We start from the raw sequence: 23,571 nt of genomic DNA on the forward strand, positions 1-23,571 counted from the left end.
ACACTAAAAAGAGACAATGGCCCAGCTTTGTTTGCATTCAGAATTTCAGAGAAGGAACATCACCGTTTCTTAACAAACAAGAATTTATTTGAGACTACGCACTAACGAGTGATTGGTCAGTTAAAGTATAATCTACTTAGTGCTTGGCTACACTAGTATCTGTTTCATCTGTGTTTAAACTTTGCAGTATTTACACATAAAAGTATTTAATAAATCTCTCACTGTGCTGTTGTCTTGGAATGACTTGAACTTGTGCATTGCCTTTTTCAGATACTTGGTTATTTTGACTATGCTTTCACCGCAATCTTTACTGTTGAGATCCTGTTGAAGGTAAATGTCCTTTGCGTGCTGTGTTGTGCTGTGCTGAGTAGAGCTGTAGTAACCCTGCGCGCTTATGTCACTCTGATTGCTTCCTCAGATCCTAGGCTATGCAGACTATGTCTTCACTAGTATGTTTACATTTGAGATCTTTATTAAGGTAAACAATTCAAACCGTTGCGTTTGCTCAGCAACAACCCACCACTTCCAAGCTTGCTGCACACATTCTTCCTCTCGTCATTTTTGTCTCTAAAGTCTGGTCAGAATGGCCGCCTGCTTGTCTTGTTCTCACAGCGCCGACATGTCAACGTGGAGCTCGTGCCTTTTCGTCAGAAATTTTTTTTTGTCTGTCAGTCACTTTTCCATCACGGCCTACTTCCCCCTTTTAACCCTCGACAAGTTCATGGACCTTTGGCTCTCCAGAATACGACCGCTTGTATGGCTTTTCCCTAAAATTATGTTTTTACCATTTTTTTCTTTGATGACAAAAATGTATACTTTATTCATAGTTTTACAAAGGGATTGTTTTTAAAAGCACATCAGCAGATTAAAAAAAAAGCAGTAAACATTAGAGTCCCGTGTTTTAAACAATTCATATCGTTTTATGTTTAATTACAATAACTAACAAAAATCCACCCAACGGGCAGTTTTTGCCAAGCCTGCAGCACTTTTCGCTTTGCTCACTTATGGGACAGACCTTATGTTATTTTATTTTGTTTTTCTGAATATCTTCGTTATACCACTGTACATAGTGAAATGACAAAAACTTGGTTAATTATTAAAACTTAACAGCAGAATGATGTATGTATGCATGTAACTAATACATATAACTATACATGTAATACATGTAAGTAATACATATACATATATATATATATGTATATGTGTGTGTGTGTATGTATTTATGTATTCTTCTTTTCCTTCTTCTCCTTTGCAAGCTACATAGAAACCCTGTCAGTTTTAAAGCTAACCTGTACATGTTTAACCTGAAAATGTAAACGTGACATGATTATTGATTTTTTTGGTCAATAATCTCAGTTTCAATTCACATCATAGGTGTGGATATAAATTTGCCCCGTGATCACTAAACCTCAAACTCCTGCCTCCATAGTACTTCCTTTATATTTTAAATGAATATGTATATCTACATAATGCAACACCCTAAAAACATTTTCAATTTTAAATAGAGCTTTACATCAAAATTAGCACTCTGCAATCAGAGTGGTAAGGGTTGCACAATTCTGATTGTCGTTAAAAATGTCCTCGCTTTTACTGGAGTGAATTGCTGTTTGTTCAGGTATATGTCTGTGATATTTAAGGACCTAATTTCAGAACTCTTCATTCAGTATTTAGAGGTGACTCAAACAAAACTCTGTCACATATACAGATACGCAGACCATTAAGTTACTTACATGGGACGTACTGAGAATGTAATATAATAGATTGAAATTAACATGATATATACAAAGATTTTAAATAACTAAACATCTATGAACATCTATAGTAATAGATGTTCATAGATGTTAAGGAGGAGGTGGGGTATGTGCATTCATATACTACAATCATTATAGTAGGATGTTTGTTAAGTCTGCTATATTTCGAACGGTAGATGAACTCCAACTAACACCAAGCTTTAAAATTACACTGTCTGATTGGACACTGTGAACACAGATAAGAAGCATTTTTTGGAAAACTGTTCTTCCAAATAAAAAGCTTGAAGAAATCCACAAATATCCTAAACAGTTTTATTATTTTTACATTCACAAATCAGTCTCTAACCTTTCCCCATTACTTGCTGCATGTCTGCACCAGAAAATCTCATTTAAGCTTAAGCTTGAAAGTCCTTGTTTATGGTTCACTTTGTGGCTTAATCTGTACAGGAAATGAATGTAGTTTTAAAATGTTCCCCATGTCGTGTTAACATTTTGCAATGTCTGTACCTAATGTATCTATATGTACTGTATATACCATCAATGTGTGTGTGCACGCGGTACTGCACATAAATGCATCCCTGACGTTTCTCATTTCAAATATGTTTTAAATATTGATTGAAACTTTTTCCTGTTAATTTAACTTACCAAGCTTGAGTGCTTTTGTTAATCCTTAGAATATAACAGATCATCTATAGCAAACAGTTATTATGCATTTTGAGTCATATTGCTGCCTTGATTGAACCTCCTCCTTGATTGATGGCTAATCAACATGGTTCTCTCCTTTGTCCAGATGACAGCATTTGGAGCATTCCTTCATAAAGGGGCGTTCTGTAGAAACTACTTTAACCTATTAGACCTGCTGGTCGTTGGTGTGTCTCTGGTGTCTTTTGGCATTCAGTAAGTGTGATTGTCATCAAAAATTATGTTCAGATGATTAGTTAAAAACTACCGTTTTCACACATGTACTACATTTCCCTGAACCTTTCTAGACATTACCCAGCACAGCCATATGTGAAAATGGAAATGTGTGACTCAGTCAGAATGGACATTAAATGGTCTTTATCCTGCCATCACCCTAGTAGAAAGTCAGTGTAATATCCAATGTGAGAAAAGTGCGCGTAACTCACCAGTGAATTTATAGAATAAGTAGACTTCATGCCTCTTTTGTGTTTCAGCCGCACTCATGAATCCCTAAACATTACTTAAACTAAATCCGTAGTAGCTACTTAGGGTAATGGCCTAATTCAACTGAAAATTCTGAAGAAGTCATAAGTAAAAACAACTGAATTAACATGTTACATCTTGATTGTCTAAACCCTGTCTGTACTCTGTCACAGTTAAGTGGCTCAGCAGCTAAAACTTCAGTATACTAATACCTCTGTGGGGACATACCCATTAAAAATTACAACCCTTTTTCCCTGATCTGTTTTTCTGTCTCCTATAGGTCGTCCGCCATCTCAGTGGTGAAAATTCTTCGTGTTTTGCGAGTTCTTCGTCCTCTCAGGGCCATCAACAGAGCTAAGGGACTCAAGGTGAGAGTGACAATATCTCTCTCTGTCTATGTGCATGGGTTTAGTTGTCTGTCTGAATTTGCACCCATGTTTGTGCAAACACACGCTTTTGTTGGTGACACAAACTGTGTATTTCTAATAGCACTGTAACTGTATGCTTTGCAGCACGTGGTCCAGTGTGTATTTGTGGCCATCAGGACCATTGGCAACATCATGATCGTCACCACTCTGCTGCAGTTCATGTTCGCTTGTATCGGAGTGCAACTTTTTAAGGTACAGCAATGAGCTATAATGGGAAACAGGCGCACACTGATTGTAAAATCTCACGTCTCTTCTGCACTTCACTAAATTAAACAATGCTTCTACCATAAAATAATAAAAAGCTATACAAAGTTTGGGATTCTTGCACAACACTGCAGCTGACATGATCTGCTTTCTTTTTTAAAGGGTAAATTTTATCGATGCACAGATGATGCCAAGTCCAGCCCAGATGAGTGCAAGTGAGACCTTTGATTCCTTACTGGTTTTGCTTGCATTTTCAGTCTGCACACAGCATATGTAGTTAATATTATCTTTAAATCCCAGGGGTACATATATTCTCTACAACAATGGTGACACTGCGCTGCCCATGGTGAAGGAGAGGATCTGGTATAACAGTGAATTCAATTTTGACAACGTCCTCATGGCCATGATGGCTCTTTTTACCGTTTCCACCTTTGAAGGATGGCCCACGTAAGTACTGTTTTATGTGCAAGATGGAATTTAATGTTTGATATTTATTTTGCTTCTTCCAAACTAAATCCTGTATTGCCACTGGATAGTAACTGATTATCTTGACTTTCTGTCTCCGTTTTGTCCCTACAGTCTGCTGTACAAGGCCATCGACTCCAACAGGGAGAACATGGGCCCTATCTACAACTACCGCATCGAGATCTCCATCTTCTTCATCATCTACATCATCATCATTGCCTTCTTCATGATGAACATCTTTGTTGGTTTTGTTATTGTTACGTTCCAGGAGCAAGGGGAAAAGGAGTACAAGAACTGTGAGCTGGACAAAAATCAGGTAGGAAAGTCTGTTTATGATTATTTCAAAAGCATGAAGAAATAATGCAACATTATAGCCAAATAATATCTTAATAATTAATTACTTGGTTATGAGTCTCTGCTTCTTTTTGCCTCAACAAACCATCAACACCATGGCAGCGTCAGTGTGTCGAGTACGCTCTTAAAGCTCGCCCTCTTCGGCGCTACATTCCCAAAAACCCCTACCAGTACAAGTTCTGGTATGTGGTGAACTCCACCGGCTTTGAGTACGTCATGTTTGTCCTAATCATCCTCAACACCTTATGCCTGGCCATTCAGGTAAGAACTATTCATTCTGTCTTTAAGGTAAAGTTGAACTGGGTTTACAATCACTACATAGACTTTGTTGCCAAACGTACTGACTCACTCATTCAAGTCAATGATCATCCAATCACGTCCATGGTCACAGGTGTATAAAACACACCTGGGCATGCAGACTGCTTCTACAAACATTTGTGAAAGAATGGGTCACTTGCGGAAGATCTGTAAAAACCGTGCAAGTCCAGCCATGAAGTTTCCTCACTACTAAATATTCCAGAATCAGCTGTTAGTGGTATTATAGTGTGTGGAGGTCATCAACATTCTATACGATCAATCATTACAGACCTCCAAACTTCATGTGGCCTTCAGATTAGTTCAAGAACAGTGTGAAAAGAGCTTCATGGAATGGGTATCCATGCCTGAGCATCTGCATCCAAGCCCAATATCACTAAGCACAAAGCAAAGTCTCAGATGCAGTGGTGTAAAGCACCAGAGCAGTGGAGATGTACTCTGGTGTGATGAATCTCACTTCTCCATCTGCAAGTCTGATGAACAAGTCTGGGTTTGACGGTTATCTGGAGAAGTACCCTTCTCCTGAAGGGTACTGGGTACAGTTTGGCAATGGCCCCTTGTTGTTCCAACATTACTTCACTCCGGTGCGCAAAGCAAGATCCATAACGACATGGTGCGCAAGTCTGGTGTAAAAGAACTTGACTGGCCTGCACAGAGTCCTGATCTCAACCCGATAGAAAACCTCTGGGATGAATTAGAGCGGCGACTGTGAGCCAGGCCTTCTCATCCAACATCAGTGTCTGACCTCACAAATGTGCTTCTGGAAGAATGTTCAAAAATTGCCATAAATAAATACAGAAGATTTGAAGCTAGTGTAGGTGAATATGGACGGTGGACATCATATTAAACCGTTTGGATTAAGAATGGGATATCACTCAAGTTCATATGTATGTGAAGGCAAACGAGCGAATACTTTTGGCAATATAGTGTAGCAAATAAATATTTAATTTATCAGTTTGTCAAATATTGCTGTGCCTAGAAATGTTAGTGGTTGAACTGATCTGATCTGTACATAATGAGTCTAAAATGATGATGTACAGTCTTTTGTCATATGCTGAAATACGTATTTGTTTCTTAATATTTGTGTGTTTAGTCTGTGCATATGTCTCTTTTCAGCACCATGGTCAGTCTCATTTATTTAACTATGCCATGGACATCCTGAACATGGTGTTCACTGGGGTTTTCACTGTAGAGATGATCCTCAAGCTGATTGCCTTCAAGCCCAGAGTAAGTCTCTTCTCTCCTCTCTATGATTTATTTTATTTTCTGTCAAAAATTGTCCTTAATGCAAAAACTTAAGTGTTTAAGCAAATTATATGCAGATCTATTCAAAGACCAATAGTACCTTAACTCTTTCCCACATGTAGATGACCACCTCTCTACCCTTAATGATGAGTTTTAAAATTCCAGTATATGCATTTATATGTTATATGTTTGTCATGCGCCGTGGTGCGCGGGCACGAAAGGATCCAGGCGCAGACTCCGAGCTAACAAAAAGACACTTTATTAAAACAACGAAAGGCGACCCGGGGAAAGTAGAGAGCAAAACAGAAACTAAAAATCCGGGGAAACAATGACACGAGGAAGCCGGGATCGGCACGGCGGGGGGCTGCAATAGAAAGGGGAGATGATTACTAGGGAGCCAGGAAGCGGGGAGAACATATCAGGACTGAGTTAGAGTAGGGGCTTACGATAGAACGGAACCGTGGGAGCTCGGGAGGGAAGTGTGGCAGTCCGTGGGGGCAGGAAGTCCGTGGAATGGCGAGTGGGCCAGGTGAGCGCCGCGAGATCCAGTTGAGCCGGAGGACAGGCAGGTAGCAGACGCCGAGTAGAAATCTGGACAGAAGTAGGCAGGTTAAACAAAGTTCCAAGCAGAAGAGAATGCACACTTTTCGTGGAAGTCTGGTTACCACTGTGGGGATGACTACGGACTGGCGTGGAGCATCCGTCAGCGCCGGATTAAGTGGATCTCCGTGTAATCACCGGGATGGAGAGCAGGTGTGCTAGTGATGGCCCAGCCCGGGGGTGTGGCTACCCGAGCATCACGCATTCCACAGACCATGACAGTGTTTATATGTTAATATAAATGCAGTTTGAGGACCATTAGATCAGGTTCCAGGTTTTTCCAAGCTGTGTAGGCAGAGATCACCCTCAGTAACTTCTGGAGCACCCCCACTCATTTTGTTCTGGAAGGAGGCCTCAAATATGACAGACACTGCTCAGTTTAGGAAAGCGATACAACGGTTACCCCTTTTAGGCATTCAAAAGGGAAAGAGTTTTCCTCTAGATGTCCTTTTTATATTTTATCCCCAAAAAGATCAGTGTTTGAGTTTTTACCTGAAGACACTTTTAAGCCAGCCCTCTTTCTTCCTGTTCCTGTTGCCTCCCATCACGGACTCTTTGCTCGAATCTCATCCTTCCACTGATTTCTTATCGTCACCCTCCTGTACCCCTCACTGTAATCTCTTATACTTTCCTGCATCACCCTCCTCTCCTGCCTCCCCCCTCTCCTCCTGCTGGCTGTGCATGCTGCCATATTCAGGGCTATGTCGGGGACGCCTGGAACGTCTTCGATGCTCTGGTGGTGATTGGCAGTGTAGTCGACATCATACTCAGCCAGGTAGAAAGACGTCAGTATGTAGAACTCTGTCATTCCCTCTTCCTGCTCTCCAACTGCTACTGCCACTCTCCTTTTTTCCATCCTTCACATCTTTTCTCCTTCCTTACCTTCCTGTCTTAAATTAGTGTTGAATAGTGTCTGCACTTGAAACGATCTTTTAAATCTTTGTCGGGCTCAATGGTTGATAAGCACCACAGGCCAAATATCTGCTAAATAACCTGAAAATCTGCTGTTAGCTTTCGGGGGCAATAAGTGCCAACAAACAGCATGTATTCCTTTAAGCCAGCAATAATAAAAGTTGGCACTCTCACAAGCTCAGACAGGAAAACCTTTTCAGCCTCGCTCTGTTATATCAAAGCACAACTTTTTGATGCTCTTTTCTTTCTGTCTTTCACACTTCTTTTTATACTACTTCTTCCTTTTCTTCCTGGCTTTGTTGTCTCTCTTTCTTCTTTTCTGTGTGTCTTTGTTGCCTGTGCTTGCAGAACTATTTTGCTGATGCATGGAACACGTTTGATGCCTTAATTGTTGTGGGTAGCGTGGTTGACATTGCCATCACTGAGATCAATGTAAGTAATCATTTATCGCACATGTCTTGCTGTGTCTTCCGCTGCAGGAGTGCCTTGCTGTAGCATCAGTGTTACAAATCAAGGGCGCAGCTGTCTTTTTTTCAGGCATTAGGAATTATTTTTTGCAGTTTCATAACAGGAAAAGCTGCTGCTTTAAAAAAACATGTAATCGACTCAAGCTTTTTAACCCTTACATACTGTTCAGGTCAGATTTAATCTGTTTTTAGGTCATCTGAAGACTGATGACTTTTCCAAAAGTAACCAAAAATAAACAAAAATGAAAATATGTTAAAACTTTATACTGTTGTACAGTACAAACTAATGCTGTTCTGGGTCAAATTTGACCTGTATCTATTCAAATGAACTTTAGAGCCACCGGTGTGGATCATTTAAGGAAAACTGGCATTTTAGGGAATCTTGAAACTGTAAAGCCTGTGTCTTTATGTATTTTTTATGGGACAGTAATGAAAGAGTTCAAGGAAGGGACTGACCTATCAGGAGAATTGTGTTCCCACCACATTTGTCCAGGTTGCTGCAGAGACCTGCTGGTCTTTTAAAATAGTTAAACAGTGTAGGAATGATCATATATGGCGCACTTAAGGAGCAGAGGTCATAAGCGCCTGGAATGTGATAGAATAAACACAAAATAAACAAATTAGAATCCATCTACTCAGAGCTAACTGAGCTTAACCCTTGTGTGGTGTTCGTATTTTTGTTACTCAGCCAGTGTTCATGGGTCTGGTGGACCCGCTAGAGTTTTGGCTTTCCAAATTAACACTATCAAACAATTTTATGTTAAATTACTCAACAGATGTTTACTTCATCCCAATTACAAGACATATGAACAGCAAACATGGTTAATTTTTTCCCTTTACCTTTGTTAGATCACATTTATGAATTAATGTGCTTCTCGTTTTTCTTTTATATAAAATGTTATAAATAAATCAGTTATAATCAAGTGGAGTGAGTGGAAAGACACAACACATTTACACGTGAAAAAATAATTAATTGTTTAATTTTTCTTTTGAAAAAAACTGAACACGGGTCTCACAGACCCGAACACCATACAAGGGTTAAACTAACTGAGTGTAGCCGAGATTAAAAGAGCTCAAAAGAGGGCTTTGGGTCTTTTATAAGATTATAAAAGCACTTCAGTTGCCGTTCAGTGAGTGTGGGGAAACACGTGTGCGGTCATGTAAACGGATGAAATATGAACAGTATGTAACGGTTTCACCACTTTATTTAGTGACACACATTTGATAATTATTTAGTCAATCCAGAAAAAGGGAGACATTGGTTTTTGTGTCAGCGTACTGTGGTTTGAATGAAAAGAGTGAAAAAGGATCTTTTATTAAATTGGCATTAAAAAAAAAAGAATTGATAAAATAGCAAGTTATAAATTCTAATTAGATCTACTAAGATCTTGTTTCTTAATTATATACGTACTTAATCTGTGAATGAATTTGTTATACTGCTACTCCAAGGCAACTCTTTGTCCTTTTCTGTGGCTCATGTTAACACTGATTTCACGCTCTTTGCCACCTTTTCCATGTCATGATGTGTCTGTTTGAATTTTTTTGAATGACTGTTTAAAATAAGACACCTCCTGTAATTGAAATATAGAACTTGGTAGTAATAAACAAAATAAATCCTGCGACAGAAAGCTTGCTCTTTAGTAGAGCAACAGGTATTTGCATTCTTTTTTCCATGAATCTTATTTATGGTGTTACTGCTTAGAATATGTGGCGACAGGCTTACACTGCTGATCTTGTTCTTGTTGGTAAGTTTTGATGCTGTGTTGTTTGTGTTGTTTTGTTTTTTTTTTTAAAATAAAGTTCCATCTGAGAGCTTTTAATGTATTCGGATGTTGAATGAAGCACAGGTCACTGATGATATGTGATGTTTGCAGCAGCACTTACCTGTGAATGGTTTGGTGCTGGTTCGTATGACTCGGATTAACTTTAGGCTTTTGGTTTCAAGTCGGCAGCCATTCCTGTTGTCAAGGTGATAGTGGAGCCAGGGGTAAGAAGCCCCTCCTCTTTTATTTAAGACCCTCACCCTTCTGTGACCATCCAAAAAAAAAGTCAAAAGCATCAGCATCTTTCTGTTATTACACTTTTTGCTCAGTTACTGCTGAAAATCTTTTTTAAATACCAGAACTGATTGAATCACTTGTAAGGGTTTGTGTTGAACTCTCAGTGTCTGTCACAGTCCCGTTTTGAATCCACCTGGTTTGTTGCATTTTGGCACCAGTTTTCAATCTGCTGTTTTTTTTGTCCCGTCTTGGTGCATGGCATGACACGCGGGATTAAAACTGGCCTTTTTGTCCTTCATTCTAGTGTAGCTCTGTGTAGCATTAGCAGTCAGGTTATTTAAAATGAACTGCTCTTGACTTAGCTCTTATGTATTTGCAGATAAAGCTCTCTGTAGTTGTCCACAATTACATGCACATTTAAATTTCCCGTATGTGCAAGTCCTCCAGGTCTGTTAATGGCATGGCGTTTAACACACAAGTTGTTCTGCATGCTTGTTTATTGTCGTCACTGTAAACAGTTTCTAAAGTCTAAAGTGGGAGGCTTTTTCACAAGCATTTAAATTTATTTGGTGTTGCTTGGTAACTAATATGTCCCATACATGACTCTCATAAAGAATGCATGTATGACTGACTGCATGAATGAACGAGTGTTGCATATCTTCATTAGTGTGCTGGAAAATGGAAAATGTTCCTTTTATTTCTTTGTCCCATAATAACTCTTGCCCTCACCCGCTTCAGAACACAGAGGACAGCGCTCGCATCTCCATCACCTTCTTCCGCTTGTTCAGGGTGATGCGATTGGTCAAACTGCTGAGCAGGGGTGAGGGAATCAGGACTCTCCTGTGGACCTTCATCAAGTCCTTCCAGGTGAGACTATAGCAGAGAGAAGGGACCCCATGATACAATATTATCACAGTATGTTATTATTGCCATTTTAAACATGCTGAGTTAATGCAGCAACATTTATTTGGATATACTATGATTTATCACCTTTGTTTTCCAACTACAAATCATTTCCCCTAAGGTAAACCAGTATCTGTATTATCTAATGAGATAAAGTTCTCAGTCTGTTCCACTCACTTAACCATTTTTTATTAAGGAGACAGACTGAACTGAAAACATATATTAACCTATTATAATGTATTATCAATATAATAAATATACTCATCTCTTTTGTCCCATCAAGTAAAAAATTCCAAAATAAGTTCATATGTTTGACTTAAATGTATATGATGTTTTTCTTCTTTATTTGTCCAATTCCTTGATCTTTGTCTTACCAAAACACCATAACACTGCACATTCCTTCAGAGTGCTCTCAGTCTTTTGATTTGCAACGTAAACTGTGGTGTATGGTGCTAATTCTCGGAGAAATATATTTTCCACCACAGTAAATAACTAACACTGCTTAGGGTTGTGATGAAAACCAAACCAACCAGAAGTAGAAGTATGTTGAAATGAGCTTGCAGCAGGCGCACTCGAAAAACTGATAGGGGCATGTTTTGTTGCGTAGAATACCAACATAAAATAGAAGCAGTTATGACTTGACACTGCTCAAGTTAAACTGCAGATTTCACAGCGTCCAAGTTCTTTTTTTTCCTCCCTCAGGCTCTTCCCTATGTCGCACTCCTGATAGCCATGCTGTTCTTCATCTACGCTGTAATTGGAATGCAGGTAATTTGTTAGGAAATGGTATCGTTACATGAAACGGTGGGACCTGTTAGACACCCTGCACAATATGTATGTCTTTCTTTGAGAGAATCTAAGCATTAATGGGATATTTCTTCTCTTTTTTAGGTGTTTGGGAAAATAGCAATGGTAGATGGGACACAAATCAACCGCAACAACAACTTTCAAACTTTTCCCCAAGCTGTCTTGATGCTGTTCAGGTCAGTATGTATTTGTACATAATAAATGTATCTTTATTTTTTATGTACGGCTGCAGCTGTGTTGACGTTGTTCCTCGTTCACTGTTAGGTGTGCTACAGGCGAGGCCTGGCAGGAGATCATGCTAGCCTGCATGCCAGGCAAGCTGTGTGATTCAGAGTCAGACTACAACCCTGGGGAGGAGAGGACCTGTGGCAGTGGCTTTGCCATTATCTACTTCATCAGCTTCTACATGCTCTGTGCTTTCCTGGTAAGCTTCAGCCATCTGACTGTGTTCAAAGTGACAAATTTTTACACGCAGACCTGAGTTTTCACTGTCCCGTGCACAGTTTCTGTTACAAAAAATGTTGCATGTTTTTTTCTTTCAGATCATAAACCTGTTTGTTGCTGTCATCATGGATAATTTTGACTATCTGACCCGTGATTGGTCCATTCTCGGGCCGCACCACTTGGACGAGTTTAAAAGGATCTGGTCAGAATACGACCCAGAAGCAAAGTTAGTACTTGGAACCAGTTGTGAAGAGTAGTCTGAAGCATTTTCTTTTGTTATTTATCTCTTAAATGGTACACTATACTAGTGTTAAAAACGACTCCATTAAATATGATAGTAATTTTTTATAATTGTAAATTCTCTAAAGTGTACATACTTATTAGGACCTGTGCCTGTAGTGGAGACTGCTTGCTTGGTGTGATGCATTTAATCTGAATGTGCTGTCAGGGGCAGGATAAAGCATCTCGATGTAGTTACTCTACTGAGGAGGATCCAACCCCCGCTGGGCTTTGGGAAACTTTGCCCTCACAGAGTGGCCTGTAAGGTGGGTTTCCACAACTTTCCATACAATAGCAATGAAGATAATGCACTACACTGCCACTCTTTTACTGTATCACCTAAAATACGTTGCAGCTTTTGTACATTTCACTCATTAAACTTGCAGTTTTCACATTACTAATTTAACATTAGGCGCCTCAGTGTTAATCTGTGTTTTGGATTCTTTTACAGCGTCTGGTGGCAATGAACATGCCCCTGAACAGTGATGGAACTGTAATGTTTAATGCCACCCTGTTTGCTTTGGTCCGCACTGCTCTCAAGATTAAGACTGAAGGTGAGTGTGCACCTTTAGCCGCTTTTGGATCTGCAGAATTATTGTTTGCTTTCTTATAGATTGGTTTAGCATTTTAGAGCTGTCTGCCATGTTGTGTAGTATGCAGTTGATTGCCTTTTAAGCGTTATGACATTTTGACTTTTTAAGTAGGAGGACTAAGAGGTGAGGCTAATGGGATCAGTGACCTGTTGTATGTGCAGCAGCTTAAGATTACAGCCCAGAGAAACCATTGCAGCACAGTGAAGTTAATAGGAGACAGATTTAAATGCACTGGGAATCAAGTCTTACATTGAAATCAGCATTAAATAAGGAAAAAACACATTTCAGTTGAATATTTAATGAATAAAGTAAGTGCGCACTTAAAGCTTCACACAGAAACATACTATTTAACTGAGCAGTTGAAAAGTATGTCACTCTGAGTTGAACCACTTTTATTTTTGTCACCCAAACTCAGTTGTTCCTTCCAGAATTAACACAAGAGGGCGCTATAGATCATATTTAAGTAGTAGTTCCTCCTGCAGTCCACTGCATAACCAACATGGCCCTTTAATTAAAAAAAGGTAACTTAGCACCAAAGTAAAGCATAATCATTAATTACAACTCATGATGGTAAGAAATGTTTTGACGTATGTTGTGACTGTGTGTGAAAAGCAGACTTCGTACTCTTACTTAATTTTAACCTTGGTTGCACTTTTCAAAGGGAACCTGGAGCAAGCCAATGAGGAGCTTAGAGCTGTGATCAAGAAGATCTGGAAGAGGACCAGTATGAAGCTACTGGACCAAGTGGTGCCTCCTGCAGGCGGTCAGTGGTCGTTGTACACAAGTGCACAGGGATAAAACTGCTTTCGTTGCTTTCGTCAAGTGACAGTCTCTCTCATGTGTCTGTTCCATTCTCTTGCTCACATGATAAAAATAATTTTACAGATGGATTCTTATATGTATATATATCTTTTTTTTATATTTCCAAACAATAATAGTGGAAGCCTAAGCATGCTAAGTACGTCTGAAGCCAAAATAATTTTAAAGTCAACAAAAGAATCAAGACGGGTTCCTCGCCTTGTGATGTAGATCAGTAGGTGTAAAGGACAAGGTGAAGTACAGATAAGAATAAGCTTTATGAAACAGAAAACAGGAGGTGAAGAAGAACCCACAGGAAGCCTTTATCATCCTGTTTTTGCCTTTCTGAAACTGCAAGACCAGCTGTTTTACTACAACAAAACTTTTAATTTGTTGTTAAGTTAAGCTTATGTATTTCACAGAAACTCACCTTATTCCTTTCAGTTGAAAAGTGTCACTGTTACCCACAATGATGTGTTTCATATGTTTAACGATAACTCAAACAGCATCTTCTCATAAAGTAGTCAGTTTGTTGGAGAGTCAGTTTTATAATCTAAGTGAGAGGCTTTCACATTGTTGTGCTAGCGTAGCAGCTCCATCTTTTCTATGCTTGTACTGCATGTCTTTGTGTGCATTAGCTCGCTAACCGCTCTCTTTTCTTTTTCGCCAAGCCTCTCTGTTCTACAGCTTCCTTTGTTTTCAGTCACTGGCCTTCCTTTCTTCTCTTTCTGCCGTCCTGAGCTCTTTGGAGCAGTTCTGTTTTAGTCTGGTGGCATGAAGCTACTGATACCTCACTTACTTCATCGGGCTCTGTCCAGAAAGGGAATCCACATGTGGACATAGTTATGATCCCTTTACACCAGGATGCTTTTGTTCTTAAGAAAAACAAAAAGAGTCAGGGATTATTGGTTTTGAGATGTTGCTCACACGTGTAAAATCAGTTCATTCGTTTTCAGCAAACTAATACTTGAATTAAGGCAAGGAGTTCCTTAAAAACGCGAATCGTAAAAATCCCCAAATGCGATTTTTCTGGGGGAAAAAATCTTACTTAATTGTTAAGTAAGATTTCATCCTTCCTGTCGAGGAGTTACATGTTTTTGAAAATGAAATTGGTGAGGCTATGTATTTACTAAACTACAAGAAATTAGCAATTTCGAATGATCCAGTCATTCTTTTCTGCTTATCCAATCAGGCTCGTGGGGAGCCTGGAGCCTATCCCAGCTATCCCAGGTAGAGGCAGGGTCACCAGTCTGTCACACAGACATGACCAGACTTACTCAGATCATCAGTTTCTGATTTTAAAATACAGATGAGCATTTTTAAAATACCTTTTTTGGCTCTATATCTTTGGTCCTTTCTGAACAGAGCCCTGTGCAGCTTAACTCTGGCTGTGTTGTGTGTGTAGAGAAACGAGTCTGATACCTAAAGATGGATCATAACCACATAAAGGTCACCGCTCTCTTTGGACCCCTGGAGGGAATATTGGCCACAACATTTGTCACGTTTACTCAGTTCCCCTCCAGTTAAAATGGGTTATGGAGAGGTGGTGACAAACCGAGAGAAAACCACTTGTTTCTTGCACACAGTGATTCAGCTGGCTTTTTTTGTTATTGTCCAGCATCTCTCCCCGTTCTGCTTCAGCAGCGACTTATCTGAGAGAATTAGAGCCAAGCCCAATAAGCCTCCCTGCATGGCAGATAGTGTGCACTGTCATCGCTTCCCTTCTGGCTAAACTAAGTTTATGTTTTGTGTCTTGATAGAAGATCTGTAGAGCTTACCCTTGCTTCTATAAACCTTTTACTCTGCTGTTTTCTTGCATGCGCTTCTTGCTACAGATCATATCATTGGTCTAACACATAAAACACTTCTGCTTGTCTGTCTCTGAAATCATAGATGCTTAAATTTTAGTTAAGTCTTCAGTCACTGTACAATATGTGCAGGCATAAATGCTTCGGTTTATTTGAATTGATAATAAACATGCGTCTGCGTCCTTATTTTTATTTTTTTTAGAAATCTGTTATATAAACTTCATTTTTGAAGATTGTGCTTCACTTTTTTGAGCGAGGTTTTTGTGTATTTGTGGTTTTTTGTATGTTGCAAGAGTCTTTCATAATTTCGTGCATTTTAGAAATGAAGCAAGATGCAAGCTGCAGGCTTAAATGTTATCAGTCATCAAGATTAATCTTGCTGTACTGTACATGATTTTCTGAGAGCAAACGTCTTTTGCAGAGGTAGACAGTCAGATACTCGGCTATTATTAACAGTTCTGAGTTTATATCTTTATTTCTTTGTTTACTATGAATCTGACAGTACTTAGTAATAGGCCTGAGAAAAGACATATTTTTCATGTGCTCAAAAAATGAGCTTCTTAGGCAGAAAGGTCAGTGTCCTGGTTAAGCATTGAGGATTTATGGCATTTTGGGATTATCGGTCAGTACTCTTTTGGCATTTGGAATAAAGCTAAAATATTTGGTTTCATTTCCAAGATGTTGTCTCTTTTCCCAACATGCTGCAGTAGTGGTGCTTCATGATTGTGATTTTTTTTAGTTGTGAGGACACATTAAATGTTCTCTGAGCTGGTGACATAGCAGCAGTAGGAGTAACTGGCTGAGTATTTTGAATCTTGAGTGCATGGATATGAGCTGATTTTCGGTGTTGAGGTGTTTTGGTGTTGACCTGGGAGGCTTTGGTGTGTCTGCTCACTCAGATGACGAGGTAACAGTGGGGAAGTTCTATGCCACCTTCCTGATACAGGACTACTTCAGAAAGTTCAAGAGGCGCAAGGAGCAAGGTCTTGTGGGAAGGCGCTCATGGGAGAGGCTGAATACCACCTTGGCTCTACAGGTGAGGAAAGTGCAACGTTTCAGTCAGTCAATTCAGTGCACAGTGAGTAATTTATGGAGTCTAAGTGAGCAGTTCATCCAAATTAATTAAGGTGAGCACTATCAAACAGTCAGTTTTGACTCATTTTTGCAATAAAAGCCTTTCTTTGTGCTCATCACATTACGGGCACATGAATAAACAATAATCACTACCTACTACAAGTCACTGAGTCAGGTGTTCTGTGGAACTTTCCAATGAGACCTTTGGCAACATATCATAATCAGGAGTGGGGGAATCATGTGGGAAATCTGGAAAAACCAGACCCTGTTTGCACACAGTCTGTTAACAAAAGAAGAGAAAGCATGTCTATTATGATGTGGGTGCAGTGGCTCTTGCCTTTCTTCCCGTCTTTTGCAAACATCAGTCAAATCTGAAAAAACTCTAAAAGATTGATGACAATCTTTAAACAGATGTTTTGTTCATTTGTTCGGGAAGATTTCTTTTCATGCATGAGAACATCGAAATGTTTGTTAACAACAATACTAATGAGGTTTGCTTTGACACACGTCCTTTTTGCAGGCTGGCTTGCGTACACTGCATGACATTGGACCAGAAATCCGTCGTGCCATATCGTGTGACCTCCAGGAGGAAGGACTAGTAGATGAAAATGCAGAGGAAGAGGAGGAAATCTACAGAGTAAGATTTCCAGAGAAATTCCCCTGATGTGCACAGGAGTATGTTAATGCGATTCCTACGAATGTCCTTTGTTGTTTTTGTTCTTAATGCCACTTAACTCTGTGACTGATATGCTTCCAACACATCTCAATAAATCACTCACTTCATTGCATAGAATTTTCCAGGAAATCTGAGAATGGATATTTTGTTAAACTGTCACTGGTTCTCTCTGGTAGAAAAGAGTATGTTCTGAGTTTAGTTTCATTTATTAAGCAGTCATATTTAGTCTTCATTTCTGGTGTCTCCGTGCAGCGTAATGGCAGCCTTTTTGGGAACCATGTCAACCACATAGGTGGGGATCAGCAAGGCTCTTCTCACCCCACCACCGTCACACAGCGGCCACTACAGATCCTGCCCTTCTCCAGCGCTGCCTCGACCGAGCCCCCGCAAATCGTCAGGAGAGCCAGCAGTAACGATAGAGAAGGAGAGACAGAACTGAACTCTTCACCAATCCTGTGCAATCAACTTCATCACACCACTCATTACCCTCACTGTAATTCCACTTGTGTTCAGTCGCCAATACCTTCCAATGCCAACCTCAACAATGCCAATGTGCCCTCACTTCTCTCCATGACCATTGCGAGGCAGCAGAAGTGTTTAATACGGAGTCGCCCATCCTCCACCAGAAACGCATCATCAACAACTACTTACAGCAAAGGACTGCAAGGCAAGCCTTGGAAGTCGCACTCCACAAGGTTGGTTGAAGGACACATAAGTGCAGTGTTAAAATCCACAGTAGCTATGCACATTTGTTGCATGGTCCTTTTCTTTGTGTAGAATAAAGCACCCGTTTTGAAGTGGGTTTAATAAACACACTGCAATGTGGAGAGAAACATCCCAGCCAAGGATCATCTCTGCCGCCCTCACATCTTATATATACACACACAGACAAAGACCTTCCACAACTCTTACATGCTGGCCCATCTCATGGGGGATGAGGGCTATACCCTCAGGCACATCCATAAAGCCTTGTCACTTACAGAGAGAATCATGACCCTATTTTCTGTCACCTTAAGATTTACATTCCTGATAAGCAGAAGGAGTTCCACTATCTATTTAACATCTCCCATGAACTTACAATGGCCTCACTGTGTGCGCATATATGTGTGATAGAGCATAAGGCCCATTTGTAGTGCACATGCATACAACTAAGTAAAAAAGCGATATGGTTAAAATATTTGTATTTAATACATGAATAAATAAATCTGCCAGTACAACTGTTTACACTTACACTAACAAAGTATGTTAATGACTTTTTCCGCTGACATTTCAGAAGTTTGGTCTGGCAGTGCACTGTATGATATAATGTACAGTGGGGCAAAAAAGTATTTAGTCAGCCACCGATTGTGCAAGTTCCCCCACCTAAAATGATGACAGAGGTCAGTAATTTGCACCAGAGGTACACTTCAACTGTGAGAGACAGAATGTGAAAAAAAAATCCATGAATCCACATGGTAGGATTTGTAAAGAATTTATTCGTAAATCAGGGTGGAAAATAAGTATTTGGTCAATAACAAAAATACAACTCAATACTTTGTAACATAACCTTTGTTGGCAATAACAGAGGTCAAACGTTTACTATAGGTCTTTACCAGGTTTGCACACACAGTAGCTGGTATTTTGGCCCATTCCTCCATGCAGATCTTCTCGAGAGCAGTGATGTTTTGGGGCTGTCGCCGAGCAACACGGACTTTCAACTCCCGCCACAGATTTTCTATGGGGTTGAGGTCTGGAGACTGGCTAGGCCACTCCAGGACTTTCAAATGCCACTCCTTTGTTGCCCGGGTGGTGTGTTTTGGATCATTGTCATGTTGGAAGACCCAGCCTCGTTTCATCTTCAAAGTTCTCACTGATGGAAGGAGGTTTTGGCTCAAAATCTCACGATACATGGCCCCATTCATTCTGTCCTTAACACGGATCAGTCGTCCTGTCCCCTTGGCAGAAAAACAGCCCCATAGCATGATGTTTCCACCCCCATGCTTCACAGTAGGTATGGTGTTCTTGGGATGCAACTCAGTATTCTTCTTCCTCCAAACACGACGAGTTGAGTTTATACCAAAAAGTTCTACTTTGGTTTCATCTGACCACATGACATTCTCCCAATCCTCTGCTGTATCATCCATGTGCTCTCTGGCAAACTTCAGACGGGCCTGGACATGCACTGGCTTCAGCAGCGGAACACGTCTGGCACTGCGGGATTTGATTCCCTGCCGTTGTAGTGTGTTACTGATGGTGACCTTTGTTACTTTGGTCCCAGCTCTCTGCAGGTCATTCACCAGGTCCCCCCGTGTGGTTCTGGGATCTTTGCTCACCGTTCTCATGATCATTTTGACCCCACGGGATGAGATCTTGCGTGGAGCCCCAGATCGAGGGAGATTATCAGTGGTCTTGTATGTCTTCCATTTTCTGATGATTGCTCCCACAGTTGATTTTTTCACACCAAGCTGCTTGCCTATTGTAGATTCACTCTTCCCAGTCTGGTGCAGGTCTACAATACTTTTCCTGGTGTCCTTCGAAAGCTCTTTGGTCTTGGCCATGGCGGAGTTTGGAGTCTGACTGTTTGAGGCTGTGGACAGGTGTCTTTTATACAGATGATGAGTTCAAACAGGTGCCATTCATACAGGTAACGAGTGGGGGACAGAAAAGCTTCTTACAGAAGACGTTACAGGTCTGTGAGAGCCAGAGATTTTCCTTGTTTGAGGTGACCAAATACTTATTTTCCACCCTAATTTACGAATAAATTCTTTACAAATCCTACCATGTGAATTCATGGATTTTTTTTTCACATTCTGTCTCTCACAGTTGAAGTGTACCTCTGGTGCAAATTACTGACCTCTGTCATCATCACTGCATTTCGTTGCACTGTACCTGTGCATGTGCAATGACAATAAAGTTGAATTCTATTCTATTCTATCATTTTAAGTGGGGGAACTTGCACAATCGGTGGCTGACTAAATACTTTTTTGCCCCACTGTATATCATTACATTATAGTTCACTGCATTAGAAAGATCTCAGTTTTGTAGTGTTTTATCAGTATGTATTTAACAAATGATCGCTTTTATAGATTCATTCATCTGCATGTTCTACACATATTCTCGGTTACATTGAGTCCTATGAAAAACTAAGTGCACCCCTTTATTCAGTGGCTTGTAGAACCACCTTTAACTGTGCTAACTTGAACGGTCGTTTTCTTTATGTCTTTATCGCTCACATCATTGTGGAGGAATTTTGACCAACTCTTCTTTACTACATTATTTCAGATCATTGACGTTTGCAGGTATTCATTTATGCGCCGCTTTCCAAAGGTCCCATTTAAATTGTCTTGAGGGCTGGGCTCTGCAAACTCTGTAGATTTCCTGCTGTGCCTGGGATCGTTGTCCTGTTGCACGTCCCATTTCGGGTTAAGCATTAGCTGTCAGAAAGACGGCCTCACATTTGACTACTACTACTACTTACTTTGGTATACAGAGGAGTTCATGATCAACTCAATGACTGTGAGGTGTCTTGGTCCTGTGGCTGCAGAACAAGCACATATCATCATCCTTCCACTAACGTACTGGTATGAGGTGTTTGTGCATTATACTGTAGCCAAACTTCTCTATTTTGGTCTCACATGTCCAAAGGGCATTGTTGCAGAAGTCTTGCATTTTTCCAGAGGAAATTTTGCAAACCTAAACCATGCTGCCATCTTTTTTTGAGAGAGAAAAGGGTTTCCTCTGGCAGCCTTTCTAAACAAGCCAACTTTCTTCAGTCTTCTTCTAATTGTGCTGTCATGAACTTTAAAAAAAACATGCTGAGGCTGTCGGGTCTGACATATTGCACCTGGGTTTGTTGCAGTTCCTAGGAATCCACAGTTTGAATGTTCGGTGGTGTTCATTCTTGGAAAAACCGTGGCATCGTGTGACCTCATTTCTTATCTGTAATTTGTGGATTATTTATAGATCTTGTTTTCTAGCAGGAGCGAAAAACCGACAAGACCATTTAAGCATTTCAGCTTGTATCCTCTTTTCATTTGTCATTGCATGAACCCCCCCTCCCCTCCCCGTCCTGGTTTCCGGTTCCAACAAATCCCTTCTATCTGCCTGATCCATCTCCTCTTCCTGTCCCTGGAGCAGGACACGCTACTATGAGGCCTATATTAGGTATGTACATGATGTTAATGCTCACAGAGCTTCAAAGCATATTGGTTTTGTGTACGATTGTCACAAAACATGTGAAAGCTTCTGACCTTTTAATCCAAAAAATGATAAATGGGCCAGTTTATACAGTATATATGTGGTGACTGGTTGAATTAGCAGTCTATGGGAAAGCAACTCTATGACAATAAGGATTATTACTATTTGTACAAACCCACTTTCAAAGAGTTTTGACATTTTTGCAATGATTTGCAAATTCATATATAAATCTTTTATTCACAGCAGAGCATATTAAATATATCTAGTGTTTAAACTTAGACATTTGACTATTTTGTAAAAAAATATTAGCTTGTTTTAAAGTTGATGGCAGCAACACGTCTAAAAAAGTTAGGACAGGGGGAACAAAAGACTGGAAAAGTTAGTGGTATTAAAAAGAGGATCATAGAGAGGCAACATTTCTCAGAGGTAAAGATGGGAAATATGCAAATAAACTGTAAGTATATGTCACTGTCAGTTGCAGCATAAGATGTGTAACAATTTCAGAATATTCTTCCTCAAATTTGTGAAGATTTTAAATAGATCTTCATCTAAATAAGATCATCAAAAGATTGAAAGAATCTGGAGTGGAACAAGAGTAAAAATCGGTACTGCAGGCTGTTAATCTTCAGGCCCTCAGCCAATACTGCATTAAAAACAACATTGTCTTTGGTGCCATCCATAAATGCAGATTAAAGCTGTAGAGTCTGTGTTTCCACAGGCCCCGCTAGTTTAGAGACTTATTCCTCATGAAGAACAAAACCAAGACAGAACATCTTCAACCGGTCTTTTACTCGCTAACGAGGAAAGGCTTGGTCAGAACCAGCCTCCTCCCAGAACTTCGAGAGGCTCGAGAGGGGGTCAGACAAAGGAATGTCCTTGATCCTATAGTTTGAACTGAGCCTTTACAAATTTAAGAAAAACAATGACAACATTCAACAATCTGACTTAACAAAAGCTCTACCATACAAAGAAGAAGCCATATATGAACATGATCTAAACATGCTGTCATCTCTGGGCCAAAACTCAGTGAAAATGGAAGTCAGACAAACTGAACTGTGAAATTCTTTCTGGAAAACTTGAACACTGGACTAAAGATGGTGTGGACAACTTGTTGTTATCAGTGCTCAAGCTCTACAGCTCTGTGGGTGGCATTAGCACCTGTGGAATTGGCACCTTGCAAATGCACTATTATTGCTGAGAGGTACTACAGTTTTAGAGCAGCATAAGCTCCCATCCAGAACACCTGTTTTTCTGATACAGAAAAACTTCTCCTAAGAGTCAAGTAATTGGACTTTTCAGTTCTCAGATGTTTGTGGACTGCTAATTAAAGTGGAAGGGATGCTACACAGTGGTGAAAATGGCCCTATCCAAATTTTTCTGTGCTTTTTCTGTGCTGTCATCAAATTCAAAATGACCTTTTTGTTTTTGAATTGAAAGTAAATATTGTAACACATTCGATGTGTTTTCTGTGTTCTATTTAATTTTAAAAAGGAGTCAAGTTTTTATGTTTGCAAATCACCAAATTCAGCTTTTACCTATATTCTATACAGCATCCCAACTTTTTTAGAATGCGGATGCAATAATCTGAAGAAAACAGATGATAATGGTTAATCCAATCCAGCGACATCAGTATGATTTACTGTGTCTTTGCTGTTTGGATGCCAGGTCAGAGAGCAGCGGAGCACTTTATCCCACCATTCGTCGAGAGGAGAGGGGCAATGGGGACAGCGATGAAGAGAGAGGCTCAGGCGAGTACTTCAGTGGGGAGGAATTTCATGAAGATGACATCATGCTCACAAAGGAAAGGTAATTCTGGAAAAGAAAAGTCGGTTTAATCTAATCTGAGGAAAGCGTGAGATAAAATTGACACACCAGCTACGTAAATGCAGCCGTGGTTTTACTACTGTGTACCGATGACTTCACGGAAGTATTTTCTTTCCTCTGAGTTCAGCTGTTTTATATCTAGATTGAGCACTTGTGGTTTATGCTGGTGGTTAATGTCACCAGTCTATTACTTTTCTGTGTAACTTTCTTTCCACTGTTTGCGTCCCGTGACATCATAGTTACAGATAAAGTTAATTTTCAAAGTCTTTATCTTTTTGTGTCAA

At 40.0% G+C, this 23,571-nt stretch overlaps 1 protein-coding gene across 8 annotated transcripts in view; it reads left to right on the forward strand.

Moving 5' to 3' along the window:
• The window catches only part of cacna1db (calcium channel, voltage-dependent, L type, alpha 1D subunit, b), a 92,266-nt gene that overhangs the window by 56,352 nt on the left and 12,343 nt on the right, over positions 1-23,571 (forward strand). For 2 of the 8 annotated variants that reach the window (XM_082519628.1, XM_082519632.1), the window contains 24 exons: positions 271-330; positions 2,542-2,648; positions 3,196-3,283; positions 3,428-3,535; positions 3,710-3,762; positions 3,848-3,994; positions 4,127-4,328; positions 4,469-4,627; positions 5,798-5,908; positions 7,787-7,870; positions 9,851-9,892; positions 10,644-10,772; positions 11,511-11,576; positions 11,700-11,791; positions 11,880-12,039; positions 12,158-12,285; positions 12,508-12,604; positions 12,790-12,892; positions 13,593-13,694; positions 16,437-16,573; positions 17,132-17,248; positions 17,540-17,982; positions 21,404-21,430; positions 23,129-23,269. In XM_082519628.1, coding sequence (XP_082375754.1) covers positions 271-330; positions 2,542-2,648; positions 3,196-3,283; positions 3,428-3,535; positions 3,710-3,762; positions 3,848-3,994; positions 4,127-4,328; positions 4,469-4,627; positions 5,798-5,908; positions 7,787-7,870; positions 9,851-9,892; positions 10,644-10,772; positions 11,511-11,576; positions 11,700-11,791; positions 11,880-12,039; positions 12,158-12,285; positions 12,508-12,604; positions 12,790-12,892; positions 13,593-13,694; positions 16,437-16,573; positions 17,132-17,248; positions 17,540-17,982; positions 21,404-21,430; positions 23,129-23,269 — 2,903 coding nt within the window. Of the gene's footprint in view, positions 1-270; positions 331-418; positions 479-2,541; positions 2,649-3,195; positions 3,284-3,427; positions 3,536-3,709; positions 3,763-3,847; positions 3,995-4,126; positions 4,329-4,468; positions 4,628-5,797; positions 5,909-7,223; positions 7,302-7,786; positions 7,871-9,850; positions 9,893-10,643; positions 10,773-11,510; positions 11,577-11,699; positions 11,792-11,879; positions 12,040-12,157; positions 12,286-12,507; positions 12,605-12,789; positions 12,893-13,592; positions 13,695-16,436; positions 16,574-17,131; positions 17,249-17,539; positions 17,983-21,403; positions 21,431-23,128; positions 23,270-23,571 lie in introns of all 8 variants that reach the window. The other 6 variants (XM_082519630.1, XM_082519633.1, XM_082519631.1 and 3 more) reach the window with 4 other exon arrangements.

The sequence above is a fragment of the Aulonocara stuartgranti genome, assembly GCF_965226115.1.
Source record: "Aulonocara stuartgranti genome assembly, chromosome: 20".
In the NCBI taxonomy this organism is placed as follows: Eukaryota; Metazoa; Chordata; class Actinopteri; order Cichliformes; family Cichlidae; genus Aulonocara; species Aulonocara stuartgranti.